Source organism: Sinocyclocheilus grahami, unplaced genomic scaffold, assembly GCF_001515645.1.
Source record: "Sinocyclocheilus grahami isolate Dianchi unplaced genomic scaffold, SAMN03320097.WGS_v1.1 scaffold4.1, whole genome shotgun sequence".
In the NCBI taxonomy this organism is placed as follows: domain Eukaryota; kingdom Metazoa; phylum Chordata; class Actinopteri; order Cypriniformes; family Cyprinidae; genus Sinocyclocheilus; species Sinocyclocheilus grahami.
The window spans coordinates 367,476-392,938 of NW_015505183.1; the positions used below are offsets into that span (position 1 = coordinate 367,476).

Here is a 25,463-nt window from a genome sequence, read left to right on the forward strand (position 1 = left end):
TAGTGTAGGACAATATTTGATCGAGATACAACTATTTAAAAATCTGGAATCTGAGGGTACAAAAAAATCATAATACTGAGAAAATCGCCTTTAAAGTTGTCCAAATGATGTTCTTAGCAATACATATTACTAAACAAAAATCAAGTTTTGATATATTTACAGTAGGAAATTTACAAAATATCTTCATGGAACATGATCTTTACTTAATATCCCAATGATTTTTGGCATAAAAGAAAAATCGATAATTTTGACCCATACAATGTTTTTTTGGCTATTGCTACAAATATACCCCAGCGACTCAAGACTGGTTTTGTGGTTCAGGGTCACATATTATATAAAAAAATCATCACATCAATAATTTTGTTATTTAATCATTGTATATACTAATTTATACAAATGTAATATCTTACTGTACTAATTTAATATCATACTGTTGGTTATTCTTACCCTGCATTGTGCCACCTAAAAAAAAAAGTGTGTGATGTAGCTGCATATACCTAATCAGTACTTTAGAGGAGGTGAAGGCTTACAGTACAGGATAAGCAGCATATACTTCTTTAGATTTTTTTAATAGGGTTTAGTCTGATTTCATACATGTTATTATCAGACATAGATTATCTTTTGCTGTAATATGTGCTTAGCACTGATGCAGAGAGGAGGCAAACTGTTCTGAAAATAGCACTGTATTATTAATACTTTAAAGGGAGTCTTATGACAGGCGGTGTAGCTATGAAATATTACCACAATCATAAAGTATTAATGAACTGAGTCTCCAAATTATTCATGCCAACATAGAGAGGAAGGCTATCTCTTCTGTCTCTACAGACCCATGAATGAGGAAGATAGTCAATCCATTAGACATGTCCTAGACTGTCTGTATTAATGGAAATGTTAGCTAATGTGGTGTTGTGCCTGCTAGACTGAGCAATAGTGTGAACACATTTGTGATGATGCCAATGGATCAAGTGTCTTAAATGTTCAACTCCAAATATTGTCATCATTGTTACATGTGCATGTTTTTTTTTTATCAGAGGTTGTTTTAAACCTGTAAAGTGTGAATATATTTAATTAAACATGAGTTGTTATTTCACGTAGAAATAAGCAAAAATGAAAGGCACTATCCTAAAAAACACATTTTTACGTTAACTTTTTAAAAAAAATTGTCAGTATTATTTATTGTTGCAATAATTTATTTTTAATATTTTTTTCCATTAAACAGAGCTCACTCTAAGATTAATCAGAGGTTTGTGTAGTTATGGTGTCTCGTACACTCATTTATGGACAATCGTTGCTATAGAGTTGTGAAATGTAGAAGTTGTGTTTGTAATGTTGATGTTTCCATGCTTATTAAAACAAAATCAAATAGTCTGAGACGCAGCTCTGTTTGGCTACTTTATTGTGCCACTGGAAATGTACAGAAGCTGAGTACCGATCTGTGCTGTATGTACCATATTCTATTTTTTTTTCTCTCCATATTTCAAGTAACGTAAACTTTCTTCTTGTAGCCATGTCATGATCTGTGCAGCAGGTAAGCCAGTCTTGTTTGATAAAACATAACTATTCTGCATATTGAAATGATAAGATCTCTTGTCTGGAGATGAAATCATACAGTAACCAGACTGAAAACACAAATCAGCTTGTGACTGTATTTCTGAAAGCAAGCATAAAGAATCATACTCTTGTCAATTAAATATTCCCCAACACTGAAACATCTCAGAGAGCAAATAAATTACACAAGTAGCTGATTAAGTAATATGCATTTAATTAATTAATATGCATATCTTGATACCATTTTGATACCAAGATCACTACACCTAGGAGCAAACCAGTCTTAGCAACAAAGGACATTTTAAAAAGTCAATTGGAAGCATATGCAACATCATTTTGAGAAATGAAACATGCAGATCTTCCAAGGGGTAATTATTTATATTATTTTATTTATTTGAATTTATTTTTCTAGCTTCATGCTGTAGTCCAAATAACTTTCTGCTATTCATTTCTGTTATTCATGATTTAGTTTCAGGCTATGTAGCCTACTGTCAGCACTAACACTGATTGCATAGCATTAATACGATCTCATTTCCTTTATATAAAGTACTTTGTTAAAGGATTCCATTTAGTTACCATTAAAATAATAATCACTATATACTGTACATTTTCTCTGGCAGGATATAACCTGTACACTAAGTGGAATGGCTGGAAAGAAAGTGACCATGCTCATCAGTTGAATGCAAAATTAGCTTCGGGTCTGAATACTTAGGACCATGTGATATTTCAGTTTTTCTTTTTTAATAAATCTGAAAAAAATGTCAACAATTCTGTGTTTTTCTGTCAATATGGTGTGCTGTGTGTACATTAATGAGGAAAAAAATTAACTTAAATGATTTTAGCAAATGGCTGCAATATAACAAAGAGTGAAACATTTAAGGGGGTCTGAATACTTTCCGTACCCACTGTAAATAATTCTTGACAGTATATTCTTAACAGAAGTGAAAATGCAAATGATAACATTTCACGTTATGATGACATTATTCACATGTTGATTAATTTAGACAGAAGTTTGTATTGTAGCATTTTAAATACAGAGCTAATCCATTAATAAAAAAATCAATTTTTAATTGTATATTATTACCTTTAAATCTGGCAACTGTAAAATATACCTTCTTTTCTTTTTCTCATCTTGGTAAGTGTCTTATTCTGTGAGTGTAACTGAATCCGCTTCACTTAAATCAGTTGCATAATGTGATAATCCAACAAACCCTCACATCAGAAAGACAGAAAAAAAAGCTAAATCAGTTTTGATTTCTCACAGCAGTATCTATCCAAATTAGCAAAAGGCACTGAATAAATCCCCAAAATGGATAGAGCAAGTAAAAATCCCCTGCGGATGCATGCTGAAAGTTCAGAGAGCGCAACCCGTCTGAAAGGATTAATGAAGAAAGAAAGAGATTCTGTCAAAGGCTGCTGATTCCTGCTGCCTTCACGAGTCAAACCTGATCATTAAAGCTCATCTGTTCAGTCCATTCAATGTAAGTACAGACAATAAAGTGCATCACAGTGTTTTGGAGGTACTGTTAGTGGCCAGTAGCATCAGCATGCTAATCTACTTTTTAAAAAAGCAACTTCATTTACAAGAGAAAAGCAAACCATTTAATCAATAATCCACTCAAAATCTGAAAAGTCTTTCAACCCCTGTATGATTTTTTTTTTCTTTCATGAAACACGAAAGTAGTCAAACTGATATTTACTATACAGTGAAAGCAAATGTCGAGAAGGATTATCAAGAAAAGATTATCAATAGTAACACATTTAATTCTATTACTCTGAATATAAATCCACCTTCATTGTATAGAAGAGAGCAGCAAAACATTCTGTTAAACTTTTCCTTTGCTGATCCACAAAAGAAAGTCCTGTGGGTTTTAAATGACATGAGGGTGAGTAAATTCTTCATTCAAATTTTCTTCACGTTTTCATTTTAGGGTGGACTATCCCTTTAATGGACAAAAACAATAAAAATGTTTAGTAAAGGCACAGGTGTACAAAGCTAAAGTCTAACTGGCTGAATAATTAATCTAGTCACTCTTTGTTAATTTTCTCAAAGGAATGAAAAGTAAATGTATCTCATATTTAAGCTCATATTAAAGTCTGACAAAAGCTTAATAACTTCTTTCAACCGGTTAACAGACATGTGAAACTGACATATTTATGCTGTGTATTTTCCCTTTAAATCTGTCCACAGTGAGTGAGGTTTCTTTTTTTAGCTGCCAGCTTGCATCCTGCCAAACCTTCGCATCTACATTCTGAAACGCTTCACTTTTGAAGTCATCCATTCAACTACTTTCTTTTCCCTGTCATTGATTATTGTATTTGGTACGACCTCTGCATAGGACAAATCTGTGTGAACCATCACTCACATGCAGCGTCAGGAGCCTTGCGATGGCGTGGGGATGTGGACACTAGTTGGCGAGGGTGAGGCAGTGCTGGACGAGTCGCTGCTCCCTCCATCAGTTCCTGCCGGTGGGGGGCTCAGTTGTGGAACTGGGGGGGCCTTTTTCCTGCTTAGAAAATTTGCTTCAAATGCCCCTCTCCTCCTGCCCCCATCTGGTCTAGGGTCTGCAGCCACTTCCTCCATCAAATGGGCCCTTCGCTGCTGGTCTCCTGGGCTGTTTGGGGGTTTGCGTGCAGCTGAAGACTGGGTTTCAGATGATCTGGACCCCCAAAGATCCATGGTAGAGTTCCTTTTGTCGGTGTCCTCAGCGTTGTTCTCTCCCACTGAATGGTGTATCTCATCCTCCATGGATCCGCACTGTCTGTGGTTCTCCAGCAGGGCCTTGGTCAGGTTTAAGCAGTGGAAGTCTCTGTAGCTGTGGAAGCTCTCGGTGTGTCGAGCACGGGCCAGCAAGGGGCTTTCTCGGTACGGCCGCAAGGCTCCATAAGTGGCCGTCTCAGGGATGGGCTCCTGAGCCTGCAGCTGGAGACTGTAAAAATGACAAAATAAAATGGTGTGTTGCTGAATGATTACAAATTTATTCTTAAAATTCATTAAGAACATTAAAGGAATAGTTTACCCAAAGAAATAAACAAATACTACTTTGACATTACTGGTTTACAATATTACTTTGATTTTAAATTGATATTTTTGCAACTTTTTTCCATACGACTTTTCATAGTGACAAAAGACAAAAAACTAAAAAAAAGTAGCTCATGCGTCGTGCAGTGTAATCTTAGTCATCTGAAAGCTTTCTCTAAGGAACGGACTGAAATATAGGATGTTATTCATAATCTTTTGTGTTTGCCATAATCGTTTGTAAAACATTTTTTAAATCTGTCGTCAAAGATTTGTGTGTGAAAAACAAACTTTTTGGTCTCTTCACAAAGAATATAGCATCAGTCACACTGTTGTATGGCTGTTTTGACAGCGGTGGTCACTATGGAGTAAATTTACATTTTTGGGTATACTAGCCCTTTAAGGTCTATTTACATCAATATAAAATGTGAACTTTTTTTTATACCAAAGCTATTCATATGTGCTGAATTGTATCACTGTTTGAGCTTGAATACCAGAATGACAGCAAAATCAGAATCTGAGCAATTAGAAGTTCAACTAGCCTCCAAATCACTGCACTACAATATTTCAGACTTTGACTGAAGAAGAGTTTTGTTTTAAAATTCAGATTTGTGAATAAGCCTTTGCACTACAGTACCTGGAGCAGGACTCTCGCAGCCGGCTGTGCTGCAGCACAGAGGGGGCGGGGCTGATGTTGGGTGTGGCACAGCGAGATGTGCTCAAATCACATTGGTCAAGCAGCTTCAGCAGCTCCTCCTCAGTTGGACCTCCCACCTCTGCAGACAGGTAACATCATTTCACAACTTTATCAAATAGACAATTTATTTTCCTTATTTTGTCCACAGTAATAATCAGACCTGGTTCCCGCTTGGCCTTGTCGTCACTCTTGTTGACCGTGTCCATGGCGGTGGTGAGGTCCCACATCTGAATGCTCCCGTTTGCGTGGCCAGTGAAGAGGTAACGGCGGGGTCTGGAGCCCATGCGGCTCGAGCCCTCACACTCTCGCACTGTAAAACACGTGATGGTGGTGCCACCTACAGCCTGCACCTCACAGATCCTGAAATACAGGGATAAAAAGATTAATAAATGTATAAAACAAATAAATGTAAAATATCTTCATGTTCCACAAAACAAAGAAAGACATACAGGTTTGAAATGACATGAGGATTGGTAAAATTGGTAAATTTTTGTTTGGATTATCTCTTTAAGTCACCATTTTTAATAGTACACGTACAATGTTAGGGCAACAGTAAATAATGAGATATTTATTCAGCATATTATGCAGTGTGCACCTCGTCTAAGAATGAAATGTGTCTCAAAATGTACCTTTTTCCCGTAGAGGAGAGGCGAACAAAAAGTTTGTTGGTTATAGGAATGACTTTCTGAATGAACACCTGTTGGTCGTCTCTCTCTCCAAATGGGCCTGAATGGAAACAGCAGATGAAGTGCTATTTTATTGGTATTTTATTTATTCTATTTAACAGCAGTTAAGCTCACAGGATAATGGAGGACAATAGCAGCTTTTCAGTTCTGTTTGTGCCGATACAGTGGAAAGCTACAAGCCTTACAAGTCTCTCACCTATGTCATTGCCGGAGGAATAGCTACTATGGCTCTCTGTCTCCTCCAGTGAGATGATCTTAAAGGAGGCCAGCGGAGTAGATCCTGGCTGAGTGGAGATCATGCCTCTGAAGCGCGTCACCGTCCATGTGCGTACATGGTTATTGTCAGCACACACTTCAACAAAAACAGACCGAATTTATAGATCACCAACATTTTGCATTCTATCGTCCTATTTCTGAGTAGTTTTTACCTGAAACTAAGTGCTTTTCAGAGAGCATAATCTTAGTGACAGGGCTGCGGTGGACAGTGAAGGTCTGGAAGAGCTGTGGACCAGATCCAACAGTCTCTGGATGCTGCACGATGACACGCACGGCCCCTGAGCTGGTTCCATATGCGATCTCAATCCAGTTCCCACTCACACCTGTGAGATCAGTGACTGGTCAGACTCACCACTTCATTGTTCCTAGTTAGACTAATTAACCATCGTTGGACGTACTGGTTTTAGGAGTCAGGTAGACACTGAGGGCCGTGATGGCATCATTCGATGGGTCGTGGTACAGCTCCGTCACCAACAAGTCATTGTCCTTCATTCTCAGCGGAAACTTCTGCATGTCTGAGAGTGGAGAGAAAATGGTTAAGTCTTTCCTTTATCATCTTCTCATTTAACATATTACGTGTACATATTAGAGGTATTTCAAATGTTATAGTGGTGACATTTCAAATGTAAAATGGGTTTAATACATTTGCAATGTACATATTTAAATACAGTTAACTCAAAATTAAAATACACTACTGTTCAAAAGATTTTATGTTTTTGAATGGATTAACAGTAATATTGTTAGTGATATTGTTAAATATTATTACAATTTGAAATGGATGAAAGAATATCACTTACAGCTCAACCTGGCAAAGACTGAGCTTCTTGTCTTCCCTGCCACCCCAACTCTACAGTATGATTTTTCCATCCAGCTAGGTTCTTCTACAATTACCCCATCAACTTCGGTCAGAAATCTTGGTGTAACTTTGGATAACCAGCTGACCTTCAAAGACCACATTGCAAAGACCGCTCGATCTTGCAGGTTTGCATTGCATAACATCAGAAAGATCAGGCCCTTTCTAACGGAGCATGCTGCACAACTTCTTGTCCAGGCCCTTGTCATCTCTAGGCTGGACTACTGCAATGCTCTTCTGGCTGGACTCCCATCAAGCACAATCAAACCTCTACAAATGATTCAGAATGCAGCGGCACGACTGGTCTTCAACGAGCCCAAAAGAGCCCATGTTACACCTCTCTTTATCTCCTTGCACTGGCTACCGGTTGCGGCCCGAATCAAGTTCAAGACATTGATGCTTGCATATAGAACAGCCACAGGCTCAGCACCCGCCTACTTCCACTCACTACTACGAATTTACATCCCCTTCAGAAGTCTGAGATCCGCTAGTGAGCGACGCCTCGTGGTACCATCACAGAGAGGCTCAAAATCACTCTCCAGAACATTCTCGTTCACCACTCCTGGCTGGTGGAACGATCTTCCCACCCCTATCCGGAATGCTGAATCCCTGACAATTTTCAAGCGACAGCTGAAAACTCATCTCTTTCGAAGCTACTTGACTTCATCATAAAAAAAAAATATCTCTCTCTTTATTTATTCCTTCTCTTTCTAGCTTGTACTTATTTGAACAATGTCTAAGAACTTGGTATTACAACCACTTCCTGTGTCTGTTTGCCTCTTTAAGAAGAATCGCTTTATGTATCCCCCAATTGTAAGTCGCTTTGGATAAAAGCATCTGCTAAATGACTAAATGTAAATGTAAATGTAAATTTCTATTTTAATATATATTTAAAACCTAATGTATTCCTGTGATAGCAAAGCTGAATTTTCAGCAGCCATTACTCCAGACTTCAGTGTCACGTGATCCTTAAGAAATCATTATAATATGCTGATTTGGTGCTCAAGAAACATTTATTATTATTATCAATGTTGAAAACAGTTGTGATGCTTAATATTTTTATGGAAAACCATGTATCATTATTTCTTTGATAATAGGAAGTTTAAAAAAAAAAACAGCATTCATGCAAAATAGAAATATTTGTAACATAAATATCTTTACTGTCACTTTTGATCGATGTAATGCAATCTTGCAAAGTAAATGCATTCATTTCTTTAACAAAAATTTTACTGACCCCAAACTTTTGGTAGTGTTTCATTAAACGACTCACGTCATCTAAAAATAAATTCAATGCAATCTAGAAGAAGATAAGCAGCTTACCAATATAGTAAATTGAGCCGTTGTTACAGCCCAGCAAGAGGAAGGAGCCAGCAGTGTCGCAGCTTGTGATGGGCACCACATCCTGCACCTGTACAAGTGATATATTGCAAATAAAGTAATCAAATATGAACCTTGATAATATGTTTGCATGTAGTATAAAATTTAAATAGCTTTACCTGCCAGTGCTGGGTGACGGCATTCCACACTCCCACCTTCCCCGTGTGACTGGTGGCGACCAGCTGACTCCCAATGAAGAACAGAGAGTCAACAGGTACTCCAAGACTGAACACACCTTCACAAAGACAAAGAAACATTATCTCACAAAATAGACACATATGAGAGACTTCACATTTCATTTTTGTTCTGTCCTCCCACCTATTTCACTTCCACTCCCTCCATCCTGGATACTCCACAACATAATGCTGCTCTCTGATGACGCTGCCACCATCTTGTCTTTATCTCCATGTGGGCCGCCCATGACTTTTGCATTGAGGGCCACCCGCTCTATGGCCCAGTCCAGGTAAGGGCTGGAAAACACCTGCTGCCAGCCTGATGATTCCTTTATCCTAAATAACAATCACAGTCTACCAATGGTGAGTATAACTTTTATTATTTTATATTTCAAGTCATGTGAGCTGTAGCTTTACCTGTAGCAAATGACAAAATGTGCATAAGCAGCTACAATCCAGTTATGATGGCCAGCGACAATCAGCACCTTCCTAGGGTCCACTGGTGATCCCATTGTAATAGAAAAAAATCCAAAACAATACCTTAGTATGTTGAAACACAAGTAGGCTGAAATGTTGACGGTAGCCACTGACTTCCATAGTATTGAAGTAAATATTATTAAAAACAAGTAATAAGTTTCAAATGTATGCAAAAAAAAGTAATAATATGATACAACAAGAAGCTCATAATGTGTTGTTTTTATTTTTTTTTAATACTGGCTGTTGCCTGTTTTTAGTGGCTATCGTCACTTTCTTTTTCTACCATTACAACAAATCCTCTGCAAACACATATTTCATTTTTTTTCTGTTCTGTCAGTTATTATACAATTATTATCCAAATTCTCTGTGATGTGAACTCAGTAAATTTTGCCCTGCGATATATATAAATGCACCAAAATGCAATAAAATGGTTAAAAGGAAGGCCTGTCCATTAACTTGTTTTCTCCATCTCTCTTTCATCATCCTCCTCACATGACTTCGCTGGGCACAGAGGATATAAAAGGCCTTTTACGATGACCTCACCCATACTGCACCACTGCTTGTAAGGGGAATACTTTGTCTTCATGGCACCCCCGCCCCATACTGCACATAGTATATAAGCACATACGGTTCTCCAGTCTGCATTGAGACAGCTATGGCCAACCCAGTTCTACAGTTCTCCTACATTTCAAAAACCACAATAAAATTATTTAAAAAATATTACATAACAAGGTTTATAAACACTGTTAACATATTCCCAAACTGAGAATATCTGAGATCATATTCATGCTCAGTGGAAATTCTTGTTTTGTCCCCCTTGTTTACTCTTGTTTCACACTGTATATATATATATATATATATATATATATATATATAATTAAAGGATTTTAAATGCACGACGTGGAGGCAAAGAACCGAGGGTGGTTGCCTCCGCAAAGTGCATTTAAAATCCAGGTTATTCTAGTATCTAGGCTATTTTATTAATGAAAATCACAGGGAAGCGTTTACAACAAGTTTATGTGTGTGTGCAGCACAATCTGCAATCTCTCTCTCTCTCTCTCTCTCTCTGTGTGTGTGTGTGTGTGTGTGTGTGTGTGTGTGTGTGCGAGTGATGCTTGTTGGCTAGTGTGCATCAATTAAAGCAGCGCATTAATATAGAACGGTGATTAAACTGACTTGGAACAACTACCTGTGCATTAAACAGTTTTACTGCATACCTGCCAGCCAATCAGAATCCAGTATTCAGACAGACCATGGAATATATATATATACACACACACACACACCTTTTACTCACCTAGTCTTTGAGGTCCATCTACCCCAGAGGGTCCAGGGAGAGAAGACTGAGGGCAGGAACGTGGGTAACCCCCCTCCGCGCCAGTGGGGCCTGAGCACTCCTCTGGAGCTGCAACAGCTGCAGCCTTCCCACCTACACTGCTCCGCACTGGGAGAGCTGAAGGACAAAAATACCAGCCTCATCCTGATGTGTTATATTTGGCACAGAGGATGAAACAGTGACTCTTTTTTCTCCTTCTTCTACAGATCTACTGTCACCCTACCTGGTGGAGGGAGGTAGCCATGAAACAACACACTTCCACATGATGATCGCTCCCGTTCTTCACAAAGCAGTAAGCGTCGGACTAACCATATCGTTGACAAACAGAAACGGAAGGTAAGAATTATACATGCATAAATTAGGTGCTGCACCTAATTCACTCACATTTGTTTTTACTGTTAACAGTTTTTAATAAATATATCCACTCCAGTTATACCATACCTAAGGGTCTAATACCATAGAACTCTGCCTCATGTCGCAGGATACTAATGTTAACCCCCCTATCAGAGAAAGCAGGAATATTAGACAAGTCAATCTATATATTTTGGGGATATGTAATGGATAACAATTAGGCATATGTTATATCTCACCTCAAGTCTAATTCTTTAGTTCGAAGAAAGTTTAAAATGGGTGCAAATGCTGTTGGGTCTCTGTCAATGAATATCTTATAGAAAAGAAAAGATCTAATTCAGAGCTGGATAACATTTCTAATTTTATTGCATCTGAAAACTTTTAAATGATTATTTTTTTAACAAACAACCCACAATAAATGGTAAAAACTGTTTTTTTGGACTTCTACTCACGGCTCCAGTTTCATCCCGTAGTGTTGATATCCTTCCACTAAGTAAACTAGGCACAAAACACATTTACACAAACAAAGCTATGCAATGTCCAGAACACAACAACTGCATTAGTTTTATTATTCAAGAAGAATGGATAGAGGTTTCACAAATATGCATACAAAGAGGATCTCTGTGTTATCAATCTGGAATTTCTATTAAAGTGTACAAATCAAATTTTCCCTAAAACTATTAAGACTGATGTAGCATATTTCAACTTTCAGAACTCAAAACTTCCTCCCAGTCCAAAAAAAAAACCTTGAGCAGAAAAACAACAAGGCTGTGTGGTGCTGCTGCTTCAGACATCTTCTCTTACCTTGAGAAGAAAGAGTCAGGAATCCATGTCAGAGTCTGCCTTGACGTGCTAAATCTGAAAATATGTAGATAAGATTTTAGATTCAATCACTTCTCATTTCTCTTTTACTGGGTGAGCTTATCTATCATCCAGTTTACAGTTACAGTAAGAAGCGTTCAATGTCATTGTCATTTATTTATTTGTAATGCAGTTTTAATATAGTAACTTAAATAACTATGGTATTAACCAGGGTATTTCTTCAGTTGTTTATATTTGTAATAAAATGATGATGCTATTTTAGAGGTTTTTGGACATTCTGATGACATCTTGTAGAACATGTAAAAGCTGGGCATGTAATAAGGAACTGAATATTCTTACTCGCCTTATGTAACGTAATAACAGTTATGGTAATATTCAAGACGTGTAGTCTGAGCTCAAAATGTGCTTTATAGTTTAAAACATGATTAGCGGACACACTATGTTACCGTTACATATTAACGCTCAAGGCGTCACATCAAAGTCAAAATCCGCCGCACAGTGACGGAGTCTTTGAGCTCAAATAAACCTGTTTGGACTCCGAGTTCATGTAAAGAAGTCATGACGTCAGCATACCTCGTCCCTCCGACATTCAGCTGGATGATGTCACCCATTCCAGATGTTGAACTGTTCCCAATAATTCCAGCCATCCTCCAGTTCTGTGCGGTTAGCGAGGAGCTATTTGATTATCCAGCGGGAGTCCTCAAGATTCTCTTTCTTCCTCGCGACCCAGCGAACCCATACATTCTGCGTCACGAGAAGGACGTATGGCATGGAGCTGTTCGTACAGTGTTCTCCATATTCAAAGCTTTAATAAACAACTCAAAACACGGCCTTCAACTATCAAAGGCCATTTTCTGTAGCATTTGGGACTTCGCTACGTTCAGTGTTGTGGACGCCACAGAGCGATGCTAGAAGTACGCTGTGGACTCATCACAGGACGCAGACCACGCCCAGTGGTTTTGGGTGTGTCTTGAGAAAGCCGGATTTCTCTCATTTTACAGTCTTAAAGGTGCACTCCCTTTTGTTATTGTTATTATTATTTTGCTAATTACTAAGTTTTTACAAATAAAGAAATTAACAACACTTAAAATTTTATTATAAAAAGACATGTACACTAAAATACACTAGTATGAGATGAAGGCGCTTTTGTATTAGGTTACCGAGTCTTCATCTCGTGTGAGTGGACATAAAATGGGTAAAATGTCTTTATCAAGGGACAAATTGCTGTAAGCAGTTGTAATTTACAGTACAACTGATGTACTACATAGTGTGCACTACAACCCTGTTGTGCATTAACAATATCAAATGCAAAGTGGTGTGTATTACAACCTGTACAAATAGTATGCAGCTACTAAAAGCTGCTTATATTGACTTGTTATAGTAAAATAATTTGCACACACCCAGGCACAAGTATTGAAACATTTATTGCAGAAAATGGTGTTATTCAGGATTAAGGCATGTCTTTCCTATGTATTACAACCTGTACAAATAGTATGCAGCTACTAAAAGCTGCTTATATTGACTTGTTATAGTAAAATAATTTGCACACACACCCAGGCACAAGTATTGAAACATTTATTGCAGAAAATGGTGTTATTCAGGATTAAGGCATGTCTTTCCTCATTTTCTAATTTCTCGCCCTGTCACTGCAGTGACAGTACAGATGAGTTTTTTTTTTACCTGACCTTGTTCAAACAAGCAGACAAAAACACACAAGTTATTTAGTGTTTGTAGGGAATAATTAAATAAAACTATTCCTTTGTTGTTTCACAGATGTCACTAAACCTGTTTATGTTATGTATTAATTCCTCAACCCAATATCATTGAGGATTTATTACTTCCTTTGAATGTTTTATGCTTTAATCCATATATGTATCCCTGTCACAGTTTTAGCCTCTTGGGTATTTTATTGGCTTGAAAAGTCATAGGAATAAACAGCATTATCATCACAGAATCTTTAAAGACTGCTAAAAGTTCATTAAGTGGTTGGACATCTCAGTCAGGTTGTGAAGGTGATGTTGAGGTGAAGAGCAAGTATATGGCATAAGTGACTTATCAGGGTGATGCAAATTAGAGTCTGACCAAGAATTGCCATACAATTCAAATTTGAAAGTGTCTTAATTACTTTTAGTACACTGGTAGACACAAATAACCATGCAGAATTTTTCTGGGAATCAAGCTGGAGGGTAAATAGAAGGAACAAATACTGAGAATGGAATGCTTTACACTCTTGTGAACAATTTTTAAAGAAAAAATAACTTTGTAGAAAACAAAATTTGTTAATGAACAAATTAAATATTATGGTCATATTAAAAGAAAAAAAATTTACACTGAATACTTACACAAATGTAACAAAAACTTAATGCAAAAGACTTGACGTGGTTAAGCCACTGGAGTCTGGTCATTTCCAAAATATTACCTTACTGCATATAACAAGAATAGGAAAATGTCAAGTGCATGGAGGTCACTAAGCCACAGTAAAATTCTTCAATTTAAATATAATATAAATGTGTGTTGGTAAGCTGCACTCATTTGAAATTAGCATAGTCAGAGTAGATGTCAACAAAATCTTGCACAACTCTGTAGCAGAAGTCATACTGTTCCTGAAAAGACAAATGGAACTACATTATATAATAATTCACACAATGACAGTCAAAAGCCAAAATACCTACTCATTCTCAATTATTTTATTATTATTGCTATTTTCCATATTATAATAAAATAGTGAAGCCATCAGATCTATGTGAACTATGCATAGTGTTTCACATTCTTACCACAGTTTGGACCATATGTGGTCTCTGAGTACGTAAACTCTTCACGGTCTGGAATACGTCCAGTAACCCCTCGGCTTTGACCCGCTCTAAGATGTTGCTGAGGGCAATGAAGGTTCCCCCCCCCCCCCCCCCCCCCAAACATACTTTTATGATAGGTTTTATAAACGTTACACAAAAAAATATTATCTGTTGAACAATATGAAAGACTATGTGTGTGTGTGTGTAAATGATATAGAGAGTGTACGAGTACCTGCAATGCACCACTATAGGGTTGTTTCCAGATTGTTGCTGTTGTTTCTGCACTGCAGCAATAATGTCAATCATTCCCTTTCCGTCTGATGGGATTCCAATCTCTGGCCAACCATGGAAGTGGAACTGTCTGACTAGACGGGTCTGCTTTTCCTGCAAACAGCCCAATTTAGCATCAATTTGAGCAAAATAAAGGAAGCTCCTAAGTGAAGCGTGTGATGGACAATAAAATGGTCAAATTCACTGCACGTTTTACTCACTGATGCATATGACAGCAGCATGTCTCGAATGCTGAAAGTCTCACAAAGTGTGTCTCTCTTCAGCTCCAGTACATACTCTCCAAATGAAACACTGCCCTCTGCTGGCCAGTAACGCACACACTTCTCCTGAAGTGAGAGTTGTTGGAAAGGAATGAATGCGAGAATACTTCGGACATAGAAATTTGGAAGAGTAACTGCATGTTTCTTTATGTTGATTAATGCATAAATATTATAAACCGTTACACTGTACCTGTTCTCTCTCTTTTAGCTCAGTAAGCATGACAATGGAGTGGCACTTCCACTCCCATACCATGCGCCAGAAGTCCTGCACAGTGTGAGCTAAAGGTGCCTGAGTTGCTATAAAGTAATCCTTCTGCCTATAACCCTGCAAAGGTAAACCATAGTGTTATGAGTACATTTCCCAATGTTCTGTTTAATTATCAATAAATATATTAATATATATATATATATATATATAAATATATATATATATATATATAAAATATGTAAACATTTTTATAAAACATATACTTACATCTATGAAAGATGCATTAATATAGTCTGTGAATTCTTGCCCTCTTTTCATTGATAATATTACCCTGTTGAAGTCATCTGGTAATAAGACAGGATAATGATTACATTAAGAAAGTGATTAATCTTTTTATATAAATATATATCCCTCTTCTCACATGGGATGATCTGTAGTACTCTATTCTTTCTCATGTTGGCTGGCAGATTTCCGGTTCTCATGTTCTCCTTCATTGTGCGGACATTAGTCAGTTTCTGAGGAAATTCCAAACAAAACAACGTGTTAAAAAGAACACTTAATTTTTGTCATTGTATGTTCATAGTAAATCATGAGATTATTCCATGCTATTGCTTAGCAAATCCTATAATAAGTGTAACTGATGTGGTTCTTACTCTGAATTCTTCCTCCAGACCCACTCGGTCCATTTGTGTGTGTGTGTTGTGGAGTTTGTGGAGGTGGCCTTCCAAAGAAGCGATGTCTAACTCTGTGTCACCATACAGGTAATGCTCCAAAAGTGCCTGGTAAATGAACGAATACTGCATCTGTGGGCGAAAGAGAGGAATATCAGTGGCCAGTCACTGCTGAAATGAGTCAAACACAGCAGAGGGACTGCAGAAATTCCTTTACATCTGTTTGAATGAGCTGACAACGTTGCTTTCTTATTCTGGACACAAAGCCGAACACGTCCACCCTCGCTTCAGCGTGCAACATATCCATCATTGCGTCAATCACAGTGAACGTCCCAGTCCTGCCAACCCCAGCGCTATACAGAGAGAAAATGAGATGAGTCGAGAGATGTGAAGTAGGGCATGAAATGTGGGATAATGAGATAATGTAGTAAAAACTGCAGGGTTTTTCCATTTGAATTACTATTTTGGGTTAGATAATTATCTCAGTTCAATTAAACATGGGATCAGTTTTATATTAACATTAAAAATGCTGTGAACATTGCAGGTTTTTACTGTATAGCATACCAGAAAAAGTTATAGTTTGCCATTTCACTGCAATGAGGGACTTTTCACACTTTAACAAGTGGAAAATTCTGGTGGTTCTGGCTGAGGCGTTAACAATCCCACATGAGGGGGCCGTTTAACAGCTGAGCCTTAAGATGTGTGTGTTGGTGGTTGTTTTTGCATACTTTGCATTTCAAACTGTTTTATAGATTAAATTTTCACGGTTTCAATTGTTTTGTCCAATAAATAGCTCTTAACTCACTAGCATGCGCAAAGGCATCCCTATAGATCTAACTGACTGTTGTATATAACACATTATATACATTCCTTTTCTTAGGGGCCTGTCACAGAACGTGTGGAATTGGAAAATTAAAAGGTCTCAAAACAAAAGGTCTTTAAAAGTTGAACTATTAACTTGAGTTCTGCGTTTATAGAACACTACGTCATGTGCGAGACACTGCAAAAAGACACAAGACGGTCAAACTCATTCATCTAGCGCATTTACATAAAAAAACAATGTGAAATAGGGCTGCACGATTATGACAAAAATCATAATTGTCGATTATTCCCTTGAAATTGTAATTGCGATTATTAAATACGATTATCACAATTTACATTGAATGATGTTTATACCATTGTTTGATGCAACTGCATGCCGTATTTTTATATGAAAATAAACAAGCTGAAAACACTCTAACTGAAAAACCTTTCGTGCTTTTCTACAGTATTAACCCTCAAATGTCAAATATACATCGGATTGGTTTCTTCTTTAAATGATAAAAAAAGTACAAATATGAATGGCATTATAATGTTATACTAAAACTAAAACAATGGAAAAGCTCTTAAGATAACATGTAGAAAGAAAAAAACATATCTTAAGCGTGCAGAATAACATAAGTGGACTTTGAACGATTAATTGCCGCTTTGAACGATTACGTAATTGTGGCATCCATAATTGTAATTGAGATTAGAAATTCGATTAATTGTGCAGCCCTAATGGAAAAGTACCACAGGGAAATAGAAAATGCATTCTGTGTGAATGACCCCTTAGTCTGTAGGCAAATATATTTTAAGAATAGCCAGCAGTCTTACCTACAGTGCACTATGATTGGTCCAGCGTGGGCAGGGTTCACAGTCTTGACTTTCTTGAGGAACTTAAGCATGCCAATAGGGGAGAGGGGTACGCCAAAATCAGGCCAACTGGTGAAATGCAGCTGAGTGACCAACCTTGGAGGTCTGCAGCCATCAGCAGCATGCTGCAAAATCACACCAGTTTGCATTCAAAACACGTATAAATAGCACAGCAAATACTCAGTTTAATGGCCTGGCTGATTCCACAAGAGTGTAAAATATTCTTGGTTACTAAATTACAGACCTGTCAAGAGAATTAGTGTACTAGTATATCAGTATAGTATACAGAGCATTTGATTACTGATGCTGTAATGTTTCTAAGGGAAATGACCACTCACGTGCTGCACACAGAACTTCCTGATTGTGTAGTCCACCAACACTGTGACATCTTCCATTGCCACCCTCACACAGCCGTAGACCCAGCAGCCCTGCTCAGGCCAGTACTGATAGCACTTTTCCTGCATTTCACACACAGATATTTAACCAAATACCTGATTAATGCAATTTATTAGTAGTGTTTTGTTTTGATTTATTTTTTTATATTGTCCCTTTTTTATAACTTTATGCATGTTAAACTCTTATCAACTCATTCTCTGGTGTTACTTTGCGATGTCTTCTCTTACCTCTTTTCTCTCTCTTGTGTTGGTCAACATGACTATAGTGGCAGATTTCTGCTCCCAAACCATCCTCCAGAAATCTCCCACTGTCTCTGGTTTTGAGCCTGAAAATAAGACAAAATATTGAGAAACAAAAGATAGATGAATTAAAGGTCATTTAAGGTTAGAATGTTTACATCTGATTGATTAAATTACCTTCTAAATGAGGGAAACTATTTGTGCATACCTTGAGCTGCAATAAATTTGTTTTTTTCTTTGTAGCCCTATAGAAAAGATTAATGAATCAATCCTAAGACTCAGGAAAGTACATTAATGTACAATGTCAAGATATAAGGTATTATAGGCATTATATAAGGTGTTATATATATAAGGTATTAAAGTCTTATAATAATATTTTACATAATATATTAGGTCACAGGAAGTAATTCCTATTTTTTCCCCAAAAGCATGGAGAAAGTACTCACATCTATATAAGAGGCATTTATGTAATCAGAGCCCATATATCCATCTATGTGTGAAAGCAGCACTCTTGAGTGGTCATCTGAGAAGGAAACGAAGAGATGTGTTTTATTACACTCTAGGGGCTTGAATGATCCTCCATTCGAATCCTAACAGCCACTATTACAAAATTATACTAAACCTAAATGACACAAAACAAGCTCTTTCACATTGTTTGTAAAGTTTGCAAGTGTCCATGAAAGAGTGAGGAATGCTTACAGGGCAGAATATTGGGATATCTGTTCTTTTCTCTGTTCTCTTCTCTACTCGCCTCTTCAAAGGTACCACAGCCAAAACCACAAGGCAAAGACTGCAAAAGAGAAGCAGCAGAAGAAAAAAACTGTATGTGAGTATAAGAAAACAAAATGGAGTTAGTGTGCATGTGGAGAATGATAAAGTTTGTGTGTCTAAGCTCTTACATTAAATTCCTCTCTGAACAGTTTGCCATCATCTGCCATGCGTAGGCGAAACTCTTCCTCCAGGGAGTCCAGAGGGATGGGGAAATAACGCTTTGATGGAGAGGGTGATCTGGGGAGGAGCACCACCGTTTGTTCTGACACAGAGAGAAGAAGAAAAACATAGACTGAAAGAGAGACGTTCTGTTTTATATCTCTCAAGCAGATGCCTTCTAAAAGTTCTAAAAACTTTGTTCTAAAAATATAGGCTTAATACAAAATGACAACAAAAAATCTGACAAATCAAAACATACCTTGATCTTCCAAAAAGCCATTTGGCAACTTTTTGTCAACCGAGGCGACAAGATCCTTCCTTTGCTCTCTAAACCTGAGGGATTTTGAAGTAAGACATTTACAGAGAGATAAAACAAAACAAAAAGTACACATTACAAAGTTCACAATACACACCAAAATCTAAAGTTCTTTCTCATGGGAGATTGTTTAGTGCTCTGATTCCTCAGAGCAGCTGAGAGAGAATGACTCGGTGACACACCATCACAACTGCTTTCACATTTCCCTACACATGCAGCTGCTGCTGGAGCAACTCAGCAGAGTCATAAACAGACACATGCGCATACACATACTCTTAAAGGTGAAGTGTGCTATTTTATTTTGTTAAAATAATTTATTCTCTCTCGGCTGAAAAGGCAGCAACAACTATAAGCCTTTTGTAGGCTGGCTCCCTAAAAAATGGGTAAACACTGTGCCTCTATGGCTCTATCTTTCAAAACATTGCTTTGTTTGTTTGATCACAACCAGTGGTGTGAGATTGGAGTGGGGCTATCTGTTGTACCGACCAATGGTGGACAGCGGGAGTGTCCAGAAACCTATTTGAAAACCTGTGACCAGTTGCATAAAAAGCTTAGACTAGTCTTACAATTTTTTTTTTTTTTCAAGACTTGTCATCATTGAAGTCGGTCACATAAAAATGTAGATTGGTCTAATATCAATCCAAAAAATTACACATCATTACACCTTGGTAACTGCTAGTTGGGCAGACCTGCAATTATTTTTGCAGTTATATTTGGAGGCCCAGAAATGACATACTTCGTCTTTAACAAATAATGTAATATAAAATAATAATGTATTATAAATGGCATGTTTGAGTATATCACATCCAGGAAATGGTACAAGATAAAAACTAACATGTACTGTACATGTATGTTCTTGGCAAAAAAGAATGTAATAATGTAAATATTCCAGATGGAGGGTATTAAAGTATTTGCACTGTATTTGCAAATATTTTTGTAATGTTGGATACAAATCATGTTAGTAAGATGTGAACAATTCACAGGAATAGTAGGCAACTGTTCAAATGTGTGGGGCTGAGGTTTTTTTGTTGTTGAAAGAAGTCCCTTATGCTCACAAAGGCTTCATTTATTTGATCAAAATACACTAAAAGCAGTAATATTGTGAAATATTGTTACAGTTTAAAATAACTATTTTTGATTTTAATATATTTTTAAAAGTAATTCATTCCTGTGATGGCAAAGCTGAGTTTTCATCAGCCATTACTCCAGACTTCTGTGTCACATGATCCTTTAAATCATTCGAATATGCTGACTTAGTGCTTTAGAAACATTTACTATTGTTGTGCTGCTTAATATTTTTGTGGTCTATATGAATCTATGCAGTGCTGAGGTCATTGGCACTTCACATACAACTCTAGAAGAACACTGGAGGGGAACGAGTGTTAGTTGTGCAGGTAAGGAACAGTGAGGGGTGAGAGTTTTTGTAAGTACTTCAAACAAGATGTAGAGGAGCCCTAGAGAAAGTGAATCTATAAGCGGTATGATTATTATTTCATTTGTAACTGCTGAGCTGATGTTGTGATAATGATGGAAGCTTTGCTCCACCACTGAGTGGCAAGGAAGAAAATTCTGGCCTAGACAAATTAGCCCTTTTCATGCAAAGAGAGCAGCTAGTTAGATGCCTACAAACAGATATTCGTACAGGCCTATCTGGTCAAAGAGGTTTAATAAAGGAATGGAAGTACAGCAGTTGGCAACACTGTAGGCCAGACTTATAAAAGCCTAGAGCTGAGTACAGTGGGGGTCAAAAAAGGGCTGTCCACTCATATATATTTAATTGTATCTCTGTATATAATGTATAATGTGTTATTTGTTTCGGATAGAATGTTTTGGGGTATGTGTGTTTTCTTACCTCAGAATGTAGGCGATGAGGAGAAGAAAGATGACGAGCAGGAGAGAGGTGACGAGGCCTGAGGCTAAGACATGTGAGCCCTGAGGCGCTGGAGACTCTGAACAGAGAGAAAGACAATGGAAGTGAGTGAAGTAAGATTCTCCACAGGCTTTTCAGCAGGTCCAGATGGAATCTGCAGGCTTTATTCAAGAAGGAAAAATTCTGCAGAATGGATTTAAACTGGATAACATTGGATATAACTTCACTCAATTTGGCAGATGCAAAGCATTTTCATATTTTAAAATGTGCAATGTTCCAGTTCCAGACATTCTTTGGATACAGATTATATGTCGGTCTGTTTATAAATCATTTTGAATGAAAAACAGATATCTGGAGATGATATACCTGTGGTCAGGTTTCCATGAGAGGAACTGTTTGAAATGAGAGCTGCTGAAACTAGAAACAGGACCATCATGGCTGCAGGTAAGAAGAGAAAACAACAAATAAACAACTATTTGAGTGCCCAGATAATAGATTAAATAACTGCAATACACTCAAATGTGCAAAAGATTCACAAGAGATCCAGTTAACCTATATTAAAACCATCTATCTTTTTCTCATGCCATTCAGTAAAAATCTTCACTCTACATGAACAAATATAAAATCTAAAATTACTTTCAATTAATGGTCCAGAGAGTTACAGCCTCTGGAGATATGGTACCATCTACCGCACACAACCAGCAGCAACTGAGAAAACTAGGACAAGACTTTCTACCCCAAATATGATCACAATTTTATATCTAAAAAGGTATTGTGTGTAAATGCATCTCAAAAATGATAATTTCTATGTGACATACAGTATATAATAAACTTATGATTAAATACAGTGGGGTTCAAAAGACAACGTGATTTGAAAATATTTGAAAAAATAAAACAAAGTCATAATGTTTAATGGGGTCATAGGAAGCCCATTTTCCACAAGTTGATATGATTCTTTAGGGTCTTAATGAAAAGTCTGTAACATAGTTTGGTTAAAATTTCTCAACGGTAGTGTAAAAAACACCTTTTTTACCCTGTCAAAATAGCACAGTTTTGTAGCATTTTCCTTTAAATGTAAATAATCTCTGCTGACCTCTCTTCCGAGCTGCTCTCTGAGGGACCGTTTACTTTAGCCACATTCATCATGATCGCTTAGTTAGGAGTCATGTTTGTCTACATCTGCTCTTGTGGTGAAACAATGGCGGACTGATGACAGCTCACTCAGGGCGGGTCTAAGTTAAGACGCCAGTCCAGTCTGTGCTGAAACGCTACTGTCAATCAAACTATCGTGGGAAGGGCCTGTTTTTGTGACGTCACACAGACAGGCATCTGAGATCGTGAAACCTGTGAAATTTGTATAGAGCAAGGCTGTCCAAACTCGGTCCTGGAGGGCCGGTGTCCTGCAGAGTTTAGCTCCAACCCTCATTAAACACACCTGAACCAGCTAATCAAGCTCTTACTAGGCATAGGAACTTCCAGTCAGGTGTGTTGAAGCAAGTTGGAGCTAAACTCTGCAGGACACCGGCCCTCCAGGACCGAGTTTGGACAGCCCTGGTATAGAGGGTCAGCTGTTCAAGTGGATTTTCACTTGTGGTCTTAAATGTTTGGACCCCACTATATTTTTTAAATGCCTTCCCAAATGAATAAGAAATTTTTTTAAATGCCTCGAATTAATAACTGAAATATGCATTTAGAAATAAATGTGGTTTGATAATAAGACAACTGCATTTATAGATGTCCAGTCTGTGAGAAATCACCCCACACCGAAAATCTGTCACATAATCTGTATATGATTGATCCCTGTGACTTTTTCAATGCCACCGCAGAGATTTCACATATTAATCCTTTCAAAAGATGGAGCAGAAAATCTACCTGCCACCAAACGTTTATGAACTCTGTCTATAGAGATTAGAAAAGAAAACATGAAAGATTAATGCAGCCTCACAAGTATACTCACAAATGTGAAATATATCTCACTCCGTGGCAACTTCTCAGTCCATAGCTTTCAAGAGAGGAGACATTAATTATTATGATACTTTTCCAGAAGGTCTCCAGGAGTCATTATATCTGTGAAGGCACTTCTGTCCTTCAATAATATATGAGTGCAGGTTTTTTCATTGTCCTCTCCGGGTGGGCTATCCTTAGATAGCCACTGCCTGCAAGGAACAAGGGATAAGGATACATTAGGAGAGGGAATTGTCTTTTTTTTAAAACCTCATAAAATGTGTAGAACAGGCAGTGGCAGAGGGGGTTGTTGAGAGAGAGATACAAAAAGATCCCCTTTAAATCTCTCCATTAGAATTGTGCCAGTTGATTTGTTACCCAGAAATCAGTTTGAGAAGGTCTACTCCTATTGGAAAACTCAATCTGTGGTCAAGCACAGCTAACCTTATCCATAGACCTTGTAGACTATTATTTATAGTCTGATATACCTATACTGCTTTTAACCAGTGATGCTGTAATGCAGCATTGTATCTACAGCAGCAAATAATAAGCATTTTATAGTAACCTCATAACATTTTTACATTCATCAATTTAATTTATATTTTATTATTTTGTATTTAAATGTGTATATATATATATTATAATACTAATTTATTTTTTGATAAATCTGAGATAAAGCCACCCATAAAAATTTAGCAACAACCCTGGTCATAATATACTGTGTAAAACTGGGTCAGTCATTTTGGTCATCTCAGGGCCCTGACTGGATCACATGAAAGCAAATCAAATCAAGAACATTGTCAATCAAAACCAAGTGACAGTTACTCAGGCTCTAACAGCACTGAAAGCCAACATTATTTTACATGTGCATTTATTGTGAATAATGACAGTGTCTAGCCATATTACATGCGTACATTAAATTAAGGTTAATTTAGTATATCTGGTTACAGTCAATCTTATCCATTAAGCCGACTTTTACTCATTTCTGGATGGCCATACATTTTCATTTAACAAAAGCAAATGTAAAGTCACCTGGCACATTTGATGAGAAGGTGAATAAATTGTACTAAATAGAATATGTGCATATCATCAAATGTTATTTGAGACATGCAACCATTCTTTATTTTTTCATGGTCTTCCTAAGAGCTGACTGTGGATTACACTGCTCAGTCAACACAGAGGCTTTCATAACTGTGGCAGTCTGGAAGCTGTTGTTAATGTATGAGTCAAGAGTCAATGGCCTTCATGACAAATTCTCATTAAAAAAAATCATGCAGACAACACCAAATGAAACAGTCACCTGAAAGATGAAACAACATACTGACACTACAAGGAACAGGCAGCATCTCAAGTAGTAAAACCTGATCTGACTGTCAATACATGCTGCATGTGACCTTGAGAAATGTATGTTGCTGCACTCTGCAGATCTTTCATATGGAAATTGAATGCATATTGTTGGTGCTTATAGTTTGAATAAAGAACAATGTGAGAGCACCACTGAATAAAGACCAGAGAAAGTGGCTGTTACATTAATATAATCCAGCCTTTGCTTTTCATTGTTAGCATTACGTATGTATGTATGTATTTTACATAGATCTCAGACACACATTTTGCCACTCACTCACAGAGGAAAGCAGAACACACTTTTCTGTCTCTAAGAGACGCGATTAGCTCCTCATCATCCACTAACCAGAACCTTTGAGTACAAAACAGGAAGAGATTTTAGCTTTCAAATCCAATAAACTTCCTGTATTAATTAGTGATGGGAAGTTCGGATCATTTTACCGACTCGAACCTTTGAGTCTCAGTCAGCAAAATGAACGAATCTTTTTTCGAGTCATTTCGTTCATTTTAGCAAAATATAATTCAAATGTTGCGTGTTACTTCCCTAATACGTCTACTACTTACGCAAACGTTGATCACACTACAAACAATACAAAACTGCTATAAGAAACAGAAAAGATTAATTCATTGTTTACCTGGGTCTTCAGTCTATGATTAGCTCACCTCACCTCTTATCTGACAAGTCTTCGGGTTAGTGTTGGGTCGTTCTTGAACGATTCGTTAATTTTTAACAAATTTTTAATGTGACTCGGGAAGAACGAGTCGTCTCGGGGAGTGATTCGTTCAGTCGCGCATGCGCAACATCCTATAGGTTCTGTACTGGATTTAGTCAAGTAGTTCACCTGTTTCTAGTCTTCGGGCTTTTCGAGTCATTCGTTCATCACGTGACAGCCCCATAAGTTTAACCAATGCA

General features: G+C 37.4%; 2 protein-coding genes across 4 annotated transcripts in view; both read right to left on the bottom strand.

The window, feature by feature from the left end:
• Positions 1-1,377: 1,377 nt before the first annotated feature.
• Positions 1,378-12,539, bottom strand: LOC107582237 (BTB/POZ domain-containing protein KCTD3-like). Of its 3 annotated transcripts, XR_001608932.1 has the most exons (19): positions 12,189-12,539; positions 11,598-11,651; positions 11,246-11,291; positions 11,033-11,106; positions 10,884-10,942; positions 10,666-10,746; positions 10,404-10,559; positions 9,047-9,137; positions 8,775-8,965; positions 8,576-8,691; positions 8,400-8,487; positions 6,625-6,741; positions 6,379-6,549; positions 6,147-6,302; positions 5,894-5,990; positions 5,425-5,624; positions 5,205-5,343; positions 2,451-4,490; positions 1,378-2,248 (listed from the first exon to the last, which is right to left on the bottom strand). XR_001608932.1 is itself a non-coding variant. In XM_016268003.1 (18 exons), exons 1-18 carry the CDS (start codon positions 12,260-12,262, stop codon positions 3,923-3,925), a joined length of 2,466 nt encoding a protein of 821 aa, XP_016123489.1. In that variant the 5' UTR covers positions 12,263-12,539. The 3 variants fall into 3 exon arrangements, 2 of the variants coding, with proteins under 2 accessions (XP_016123489.1, XP_016123499.1); XM_016268003.1 differs by lacking the exon at positions 1,378-2,248 and having other exon boundaries at positions 3,923-4,478; XM_016268013.1 differs by lacking the exon at positions 1,378-2,248 and having other exon boundaries at positions 4,263-4,471.
• Positions 12,540-13,211: 672 nt separating this feature from the next.
• LOC107582256 (receptor-type tyrosine-protein phosphatase epsilon-like) overlaps positions 13,212-25,463 on the bottom strand; it is a 17,605-nt gene continuing 5,353 nt past the window's right edge. The window contains exons 2-21 of the mRNA XM_016268033.1: positions 23,220-23,418; positions 21,629-21,700; positions 21,245-21,341; positions 19,336-19,409; positions 19,046-19,179; positions 18,846-18,936; positions 18,593-18,669; positions 18,355-18,391; positions 18,135-18,232; positions 17,850-17,969; positions 17,473-17,636; positions 16,055-16,190; positions 15,820-15,969; positions 15,588-15,681; positions 15,434-15,510; positions 15,149-15,283; positions 14,899-15,024; positions 14,644-14,791; positions 14,390-14,532; positions 13,212-14,218 (exon numbers count right to left, since the gene is read on the bottom strand). Coding sequence (XP_016123519.1) covers positions 14,144-14,218; positions 14,390-14,532; positions 14,644-14,791; positions 14,899-15,024; positions 15,149-15,283; positions 15,434-15,510; positions 15,588-15,681; positions 15,820-15,969; positions 16,055-16,190; positions 17,473-17,636; positions 17,850-17,969; positions 18,135-18,232; positions 18,355-18,391; positions 18,593-18,669; positions 18,846-18,936; positions 19,046-19,179; positions 19,336-19,409; positions 21,245-21,341; positions 21,629-21,698 — 2,046 coding nt within the window. The 5' untranslated portion in view covers positions 21,699-21,700; positions 23,220-23,418 and the 3' untranslated portion in view covers positions 13,212-14,143. The remainder of the gene's footprint in view (positions 14,219-14,389; positions 14,533-14,643; positions 14,792-14,898; positions 15,025-15,148; positions 15,284-15,433; positions 15,511-15,587; positions 15,682-15,819; positions 15,970-16,054; positions 16,191-17,472; positions 17,637-17,849; positions 17,970-18,134; positions 18,233-18,354; positions 18,392-18,592; positions 18,670-18,845; positions 18,937-19,045; positions 19,180-19,335; positions 19,410-21,244; positions 21,342-21,628; positions 21,701-23,219; positions 23,419-25,463) is intronic.